Raw genomic sequence first — 9,789 nt, forward strand, 5'->3', positions numbered from 1 at the left:
CAAAAAAAAAAAAAAAAAAAAAAAAAAGTAGAAAGCACTCCCTGACTTTAGTCTGTGAAGTCCTCTTACTACACAGCAGATGATAAAAGTAATGACACCATATTTGCAAATTGAGTAGGTGGGTTAAAGCACTAGCTTTTTGCAACCAGTGGAAAGTGTGTGAATGTAAAAATGAGATTTGGCAGACGTTATCAGGTTGACAAATTTAGGCTGCTCTTTTCCTTTTCTCTTCCTATCCAAGTTGCTGGGATTTTTGCTCCCCAGCTCAGCTCAAGCCCAGGTTGTCTTTACCTAAGTGGTGGGAGGAGGACTGCTGTGGGTCCCTGTAGAGATTTTGAGGAGGGTGAGCAGAGGCACAGAAACGACAGCCATAGAATCTCCAAGAAGCCCCTGACCACTGTAGTCTTGTTCTGTGGCAAGGGGCGGGAAGAAGAGAGGACTGAGAGGATCTGGGAGTGAAATCCACTTATTGGATTATCACCTCACCCTGGTACTCCCGGCCCTGCCCTGACCTGGCCCGCTGTCAGCTGTGGAAAGACCACTGAGGTTCAGGGAGGCACAGTCTGGTGCCTGGTGGAGCAGGGCTCTTCCCACCCCTTCCATTCTGTCTGTTGGTAGAGTGTCTCCTGGATTTTAGACCCTACACTTATGAGTCCACATTCCCTTTAGGCCACAGCAGCCTCAGTCCATGTGCTTGAGGGTGTTGGACTACCCAGGGGCACTCTGGATGAAATTGACCCTGTTCCCACCTGACCCCAGCAGAGGGAGCCAAGGGCTTGTTTCTTCTGAGTACCCAGTTAAGACTGCTTAGCCAGGGCTGTCTGTTCAGTGAGTAGCTAAGAGCTGCTACTGCTTCTGTTGCTGCTGCTGCTGATTTTTTAAATTTTTGGTGGCTGGCTGGTACAGGGATCTTGGAGCTTCTTGTCATAAGGATTCTGCTTGCTCATTTTTCAGATGCCCTACATGCTAATGACAGGACTGCAGGCTGGCTTTATTGCGTGCTTAACTCCAGCTCCTTCCTAAGCTGTATAGCTGACCTCAGAATGTGTTTCCTCACTTTGTGGTCATTAATTGTGATATCCCCTCCCAGAGTGCTAGTGAAAAGCATAGATGAGGCACTTGGAAATTGACAGCTGGTTTATCATCATTGGCTCTTTTAACTTTCAAACTAGCTCTACAAGTTGAGTTAACTGAGGCTCTGGACAGTTAAGGGGCTGCCCCGAGGTCACAGGTATTGAGCAGAGAGTCATACTTCAAAAGCAGCCAGGCTTGTGTAGCACTATAGTGTACCACTGTCATTGCCGGGTGGGCCCTGGCCTCCAAACAGAAGACGTAAAAGGAAATGCCACCGTGAAACCAGGATTAAATATTTAAGGCCTTCAGGTGTTGTGTAGCTCATCCCCCCCCCCCATTTTACAGATGGAGAAACTGAGGCTCAGGGGGCATATGACCTGTTATTGAAGCATTAGGCCTAGAGTCCGAGGCTATAGACTCCCAGCCCAGAAGCCTTTGTGCAAACATAGGCTGCCTTTGACCCCATGGAGACACTAGCCTTATATATGGTTTTATTGATTTATCTAATAAAACATATGGATACTTTTTAAAAATATAATCACAGTATCATTAATTCCTTAATATCATCCACTATCCAGTCAGGGCTCAGATTTCCCTGATTTTCTCATATAAAAATTTTTTTTTTTGGTCATTGTCATTTTGGGGTTTTTTTGGTGACTAGCCTGTACCGGGATCAAACACTGGACCTTGGTGGTGGTGTTTTGTTTTTATAGTTTGTGTTTGAGTCTGGATCACTATAAGGCCCATACATTGCAGTTGAGTGAAGCCTCTCTCAAGTGTCTTTTCATCTGAATGTCCCACCATCTTTTTATTTCCTGAGGAAAGTGGGTTGTTTGCTGTGTAGGTTCCCCCTAGTCTAGATTTTGATGATTGTGCCCTGTGGTTCAACTTATTGTATCACTCTTTTGCCCTGTATTTCCTGTAAATTGGTAGTTGATTTAGAGCTTGATCAGATTCCATTTTTATTTTTTTTGTGGGGGGAGGGCAGGACTGTGCCATAGATGTTGTAAGATATTTCCATCAGGAGGCACAGGCTGTCTTTATTTTTGTGGTGTTAGCAGCATTGATGTCTGTTGCCTAGATCTATTAATTCATTAGGAAATTAATGATTTTAATACACTTGAATCGGAATTATACCAACATTGCTTAATATTCCTCAAAAAATTATTTTCCAGAATGATCTTCATTAGGCCATTTTAATTAATAAATTTTTCATTTAGCCATTAAACAAAATCATCTTCCTTTTATACCTTTTTAAGTTTTTTTAATCCTTCTTTTCCATCAAAATTTTATAACAAAGGTTTGACTAATTGAATAGTTTTTGTTTGGTGTTATTTATTTGTGGCAGCTGGATGGTATAGGGATCTGAACCCATGACCTTGGTGTTCTGTAAGGCTGTGCTCTAACAATGGTGTTATATTTTTGTGACTATAGATAGCCTCCCCTTTCATGCATATTATTTTTACCAAATTCAGTTGTCCTCAGCCACATGTTGCAGATGTAAATTTTGTTGAGAAGGTTTGATTCTTCCATCAGGTTTTGTCAATTAAAAACCGTTCTCATGTGCAGTTTTACCTGTTCTGTTTTATTTTGGTTGATTTGATCTGTTAGTAATAGTCACTACACATTGGCCAAAAGACTAAAAATTTTTGTTTTCTAGCCAGTTGTCCATGCAAGTCAGGGCAGCAGGGCAGAGACCCACAGCGGGCAGGGACACTTGGTGAGACAGAGAATAGGGATGAGCTGGAGCTGCCACTGTCCTGGTGTCTGGTTCCTGAAGGCATGCTGGGGTCAAAAAGCAGGATTAGCATGTCCCACCTGAGTTGCTCCTGCTTGGTGAGACAGAGAATAGGGATGAGCTGGAGCTGCCACTGTCCTGGTGTCTGGTTCCTGAAGGCATGCTGGGGTCAAAAAGCAGGATTAGCATGTCCCGCCTGAGTTGCTCCTGGTGCTATCCTTGGAAAGATGAAGGAGAAGCCCATGTTGGTTCAGGAAAAGAATAGGCCTTGTTGTTCTTTGTGATAAAATTACTGCATTGTCCCCTGCATCATCTCTTCTCTGCTTGTCACGTTTGATTACAGACTGTGCCCTAATCATCCCAGGTGGGTGGAAGTAGCATCACTGTCTCTCTGCTTATAGCACTGGGTCACCTTGTCTCCAGTGCATGTGATAATATCTTTTTCTGGGAACATAAAGGGGGCCTTTTTTCTGTGATTAGTGTAAGATTTGGTCAAGGTAAGGTGGACACAGCACCAAAGTTGCATACCTGTTCTCTTGGGGGTGGAAGGGAGTCTGTTCTGCTTCTGTGGAAATCATAATTATTTCTATTATTATAATATAAATTATTACACTTTAATAACAAATTATTATTATTGCTACAATTATTTCTAGCAGTATATCTATTGCTGTTGTCATGGGGCTTTGTTCCTCTGAGACAAGGCCCTGGCCACCATATAACAACTGAAAGGACAGGTTTTTTTTTTTTTAAATGGTGGTTAAGAGTACTACTCTCTTTGATCAGACAGCTCAAACCCTGGCTCCAGTGCTTACTAGCAGTATGATTCAAGCCACACCTTTCAAAGCCTTGATGTTTCTCCTCTGTAAAATGGAAATGATAATCCTCCCTATCTCACAGTGTTGTGAGGATCTCATGACCTCAAGGACATAAAGGGCCTGGCCCACAGGAAGCATTCAATGTCAGTGAGAGGTGACATTACCATCCCTAGATGCCCAAGTCTGCCTGGAGGCAAGATGTCAGCCAGCATTCTCACTGCAGTCTCCTCTCCCTTTTCCAGTGACTTGCTGTCCCCTGACTCCGTCCTGAGCTGTTTGTATCCTGGGGATCATGGAAAGAAAACTCCGAATCCAGCCAATCAGTATCAGTTTGATAAAGTCGGGTGAGTCAGCAGCACTTCCTCCTCTCCCAACGTCTCTACTTCTGAGTTTCTCTGGTGGCTTAAGCCCAGTGCTGGAGACCTGTTAGAGTCAGAGGCCACCAGAGGACAGGGAGGATCGTGTGGCCGGAGGCTTGCCTTTCTTGCTTACAAGGCAAAGGGAGGCCATGGAAGGGTGGTGGAAAAGGGTAGAAGGATCAAAACTTGGAGAACTTAAGACCACTTGATACAATAAAAATGTTTAACATTTTAACTCTCTAAGGATTAAAATTTTAAAATATATTTTATAAGTTGGTAGACTAATGAAGAGATTAATACACTGCATTTTTATTTGAGCTTTACCTATGAGTTGAAGGCTGCAAGGGGAAAAAGAGGAGAGTGAATGTGGGAGCGATGAGAGTCACAGAGGGGACTGATGAAGTTAAGGGGCTCTTCTCGCAGCCTGGCTGTGACATGGCTGAGCCTGCAGGGTTGGCCTGTTGGTGGGGGATGGGAGGATGGGGGAGGGCTGGGTCCTGGGACCATAGCAGAAATGACTTATAAAATCATTTTATTTTGTCTTCTCTTCTGCAGCATCCTGACTTTGAGAGACTATGTGCTTGACCTGGGTCACCCCTACTTATGGGTACAGAAGCTGGGTGGCCTCCACTTCCCCAAAGAGCAGCCACAGGTATGTACACTGATCCAGTCTCCTTGGCTGAGGAGCTCTCCCTCCACTCCTCCTGACAGACTACAGAAAAGCCTCTGATGGTCTTTTGGGAACTAGCAGAAATCTTTCCCTGGGGCTGTGATCTGGCCTCCATCCACTCAGGATACTAAAATGTCCGAGCCCTACAAGGGCTGAGGTGACTTTTGCCTTCTTCCTGAGCCTGGTAGCCTTCTCAACCAAGATAACTTGGGTCATTGCTCTGGGTACAGCCTGGCTACATGCTCTGCTGCCCTTGGTCTTGTGTACAAGGATGCCAGAAATGTGTAAGCAAAAGTCCGCGAGGTCAGGCATCTTAGCAGAAGCCTGCCTTTTCTCAGGAGCTGGCCACAGCCTCTTGAGAACCCAGCAGCTTCTGTTGTTCCTGCCAGGACTCAGCATCTTGACTGTCATAGCAGGTAAACCCTGCCATTCCTAAAAGGCATCCATTTAGGAGCATGGGTGGTCTAGGCTGCCACAGGTAAGTAGGTCCCAGGAGAGTGGTGCCAGCAGGGAGGGAGGGGGAGCACTCAGGTGTGTGCCTGTTACTGTCATTCACAGCACACGGTGATCACTGACCACTCACTGAGTGCCAGCCACATGGAGACTACCATGAAACTGCTGAAGACCAGGGTGCAGTCCCGCCTGGCCCTCCACAAACAGTTTGCATCCCTAGGTGAGCTGATACTGGAGCCGAGGTTCAAGAGTCACTCAGACCACACAGGGACAAAAATGACTTCACTTTTCTCTCAAACTCTTGAATCTTGATGACAGAGACCTGGATTTTGGGCTTTACTGAGCAGGGGTCTTGGCAGGGCCACTGGGGAGAGCTACCCATCCATCCAAGCAGAGGTCTAAGCTGCCATCAGGGCTGTCACAGAGGAAGCCAAAGCCTGGGTGGCACAAGTTCACAGGTGGGTCAGGGGCAGCTCAACCTGGTCAGTGCATCACAGACCCTGATGTGCATTCAGTAGATACTAGTGAGAGCCTAATGCATGCCAGGCACCAAGCGTGGTGCTAGGAAGGGACAGTGTATGCAGCCGACAGAGCCTCTGCTTTTGTGGAGCTCACATTCAGATAATTTGAATGCAGTTGTTCAGAGATCCATTCCCTCCCTCCCCCAAGACCTACTGAGCTGATATTCCCTAGGGAGAGGCAGAATCCCCCCCCTCTCCCCCCTCCCCCTCCCCCCTCATGTTTTTGCCTAAGCTCCCAGGTGATTCTGATGAGCCACTGATCTAGGTGGTGGCCAAACGGGGGATTCTTTTAGTTTACTCCTTCAGGGTGGGGATGGACAGTGATAGAACCTACCACAGCTAAGGGCTTGGACACTGCCTTAATTCCTGAACAGGGGGGCTTGCCAGATTTGCAGGATTTGCTGAAGCTTGTATGGTATAGTGGAGGAAAGTGCCTAGACCCATCTCACCCACTTACCTACCTTGGGGTCCACAGGTTCCCCCATTCATAAAATAAGGAGAAATACCTGCCTTGAAAGGTTATCTTGGGCATCTTTGAAAACATGAATAAACAGAAGCATTAAAAAGGGCTAGAATGAGATATGTGAGATCATTGCAGCTGTTAATTATCAGTATGCTGTTGATTTGGTAGCAGTCTTATGGCTATGGAATGTTTTTAACCCTAACACCTCTGACTTGGATATTGAGATTCCTTCTGTATACACCTTTGTCTCCCTGGCTGTGGGCATACAAGGCTGGGAAAGTTATGGGGCAGAGTCAGGAAGACCCTGTTGTCTTGAGGAGAGGGGACCTCAGGATGAACCATCAGCTTGATCTGGTGGCCCAGCTTCTGCAGAGGCACCAGCCCTCAGGCCCAGCTGGAAACGGAGACCTGGCTGGTGTGGTCAGCCTCATGCAGGAAGGTAGTGCTGAGGTGCTGGCTTTTTCCGCCCACACAGGCCATGGAGAGTGAAGTCAATGTGTGCAGAAACGTAAGGAAAGGTTGGACTCTGATATCCGAGCTTCTCTGTCACTACCCCACTTTCTTCCCTTCTCTTTATTATGTCTTTTATTTTTAATATTCTGAAGAAATTGAATGTTTCAGAGACAGTTGAGGCCTCCTTCTTTATGTCTTTTATTTTTAATATTCTGAAGAAATTGAATGTTTCAGAGACAGTTGAGGCCTCCTGATCCCACTTCATTCCCTAACAGGTGACCATTATTTGGAATTTGTGCATTTGCTTCCCTTCTTCTTCCCTTTTTTTTTTTTAAAAAGATGACCAGTAAGGGGATCTTAACCCTAGGCTTGGTGTGGTCAGCACCACGCTCAGCCGGTGAGCTAACCGGCCATCCCTATATAGGGATCCGAAACGGCCCCCCAATTTTTTTTTATAATGATATGAACACTGCTTTGACATTTGGCAGTTCTGGTTAAACTCGACTGCTGCCTTGCCACTCTTTGGTGGTGGGGAAGTTTCCGTCCAGAGCCTTAGTTTTGTTATATGTAAAATTGGGATGATGATGATAATAGTATCCATCTCATTGAATCATTGTTAGGAAGGACTCAATGAATGTTGGCTATTAAAAAGAATTTCACGTAAGTTGTACAAATAAAAGGAAGAGAATAGAGAAATATAATTGAGATAATGACTGATACACAGTATTGCTGAAAAGAAAAGACAGTAAGCTTTCAAGTGGAAAAATCCTTAATTTGTTGGCAAATAAAGAAATGACAATTAAACTTTTGTCAAAGTAGCAAATAGAACTCGTGGGCAAACTCAAGGTGGATCAGACTCAGCAGTCCACACCCTTGTGGCACAGTAAATAGATCAAGGTCCTTGGAGGAACCAGAATTACAGGACCTCACATTCTGCAACCCGTCAATTCTACTTTGATTTAGATTCTAGAATAATTAGTACCACAGTGCACTCTGCAGCCCTCGGATTAATAGGAGTCATTGGAGCTGTCCTCGGGCCCAGTGGGGAGGCTGCCATGGCTGGCAAGCTGGGTCACAGCACTGATTTTTCTTCCTCTCCCATCTCTTCCCAGCCAAACTCCAGGCTGCCGTGGTGCTAAACCCCGGCTACTCCTCCATCCCTCCCATTTTCCAGCTCTGTCTGAACTGGAAAGGGGAGAAGACAAACAGCAACGATGACAACATTCGGGTAAGGCCCGCTGGGGGTGACGGGAGGAGCAGGGAGAGTCTCCAGGGTGGGGATGGACAGTGATAGAACCTACCACAGCTAAGGGCTTGGACACTGCCTTAATTCCTGAACAGGGGGGCTTGCCAGATTTGCAGGATTTGCTGAAGCTTGTATGGTATAGTGGAGGAAAGTGCCTAGACCCATCTCACCCACTTACCTACCTTGGGGTCCACAGGTTCCCCCATTCATAAAATAAGGAGAAATACCTGCCTTGAAAGGTTATCTTGGGCATCTTTGAAAACATGAATAAACAGAAGCATTAAAAAGGGCTAGAATGAGATATGTGAGATCATTGCAGCTGTTAATTATCAGTATGCTGTTGATTTGGTAGCAGTCTTATGGCTATGGAATGTTTTTAACCCTAACACCTCTGACTTGGATATTGAGATTCCTTCTGTATACACCTTTGTCTCCCTGGCTGTGGGCATACAAGGCTGGGAAAGTTATGGGGCAGAGTCAGGAAGACCCTGTTGTCTTGAGGAGAGGGGACCTCAGGATGAACCATCAGCTTGATCTGGTGGCCCAGCTTCTGCAGAGGCACCAGCCCTCAGGCCCAGCTGGAAACGGAGACCTGGCTGGTGTGGTCAGCCTCATGCAGGAAGGTAGTGCTGAGGTGCTGGCTTTTTCCGCCCACACAGGCCATGGAGAGTGAAGTCAATGTGTGCTACAAGGAGCTGTGTGGCCCCCAGCCCAGCCACCAGCTCTTGACTAACCAGCTACAGCGGCTGTGCGTGCTGCTGGATGTCTACCTGGAGACCGAGAGCCATGACGACAGCGTGGAGGGGCCCAAGGAATTTCCACAGGAGAAGATGTGTCTGCGGCTTTTCAGGTGAGGGGCAGGGAGGTGGGCTGGGGCTCTGGTGACTTCTTACGGGTTCATGAGGCAGATGGCTAGGTCCCATTGTGCAGGGCACAGGGGGCACACACGTTTCCAGGTGCACTCATCTCTGTTCACAGGAGAAATTAAAATCCTTCTGCTGGATTTCCTGCAAGCTCTCCCCTTCCTGAAATTTCCCCTGCAGCCCACCTCCAACCAGTCTGGCCCACCTGTTCTTCACGAACACCCTCTGAAGGTGGGATACCCACCGAGCAAGTGCCACCAGACCATGAACCAGGAGGATTTTGAACTACACTTTCTAGGGGAACAATAGGGTTTGTTTGCCTTTTATTGTTCATATAAGCATTTTAAATGGTGTGCATCCTCATCAGCCCCCAGGGAGTCTGGTGTAGTCTTTGTAGGGTGCTCACACGTCAGTGAGAAACACAGCTTTAGGCATTACTGAAGGAGCCCGCTCAGAAGTAAGACACACAAGTGTAGGTCTCTAGTTTGTGGCTGACCAGCAGAGTGACCTTGGAAGAGTCACTTCCACTCAGCCTTGAGCCTGTTTCCTAAAGGCCTCAGTGGTGGAAGTAATACTTTCTAGCTCATGATGGATCAGTGATAATTCATATTAAGCTTCCAGATGGTTCCAGGCATAAGATGGGCTCAGAAAACATCAGCAGTTCCTGACGGCTTGGTATTTAGTGTCTGGGCTCACGGCACAGCCAGCTACTTTCCTTTCTCTTTGATGTTGGATCAGTGATAATTCATATTAAGCTTCCAGATGGTTCCAGGCATAAGATGGGCTCAGAAAACATCAGCAGTTCCTGACAGCTTGGTATTTAGTGTCTGGGCTCACGGCACAGCCAGCTACTTTCCTTTCTCTTTGATGTTGGGTCCTTTATTTCCCTTTCATCCCTAACTCATGCTCCTGTTCATAGAGTCCATTTCATTTTTCTTTTCTTTTTTTTTTTTTTTGTCGATATACAATGTGGTTGATTATTGTGGGCCATTACCGAAACCTCCCTCCCTCCTCCCTCTCCCCCCTCCCACCCAACAATGTCCTTTCTGTTTGCTTGTTGTATCAACTTCAAGGAATTGTAGTTGTTATGTCTTCTTCCCCCCCCCCCCCCCCCCCCCCCCCCCCCCCCCCCCC

The 9,789-nt window shown here is 46.6% G+C and overlaps 1 protein-coding gene across 1 annotated transcript in view; it reads left to right on the forward strand.

The window, feature by feature from the left end:
* The window catches only part of THOC5 (THO complex 5), a 33,292-nt gene that overhangs the window by 20,331 nt on the left and 3,172 nt on the right, over positions 1–9,789 (forward strand). The window contains exons 14-19 of the mRNA XM_008575545.1: positions 3,870–3,971; positions 4,542–4,638; positions 5,215–5,329; positions 5,428–5,614; positions 7,648–7,774; positions 8,452–8,642. Of these exons, the coding sequence (XP_008573767.1) occupies positions 3,870–3,971; positions 4,542–4,638; positions 5,215–5,329; positions 5,428–5,614; positions 7,648–7,774; positions 8,452–8,642 (819 nt within the window). The remainder of the gene's footprint in view (positions 1–3,869; positions 3,972–4,541; positions 4,639–5,214; positions 5,330–5,427; positions 5,615–7,647; positions 7,775–8,451; positions 8,643–9,789) is intronic.

Source organism: Galeopterus variegatus, unplaced genomic scaffold (genome assembly GCF_000696425.1).
Source record: "Galeopterus variegatus unplaced genomic scaffold, G_variegatus-3.0.2 Scaffold1204, whole genome shotgun sequence".
NCBI classification, from domain to species: Eukaryota; Metazoa; Chordata; class Mammalia; order Dermoptera; family Cynocephalidae; genus Galeopterus; species Galeopterus variegatus.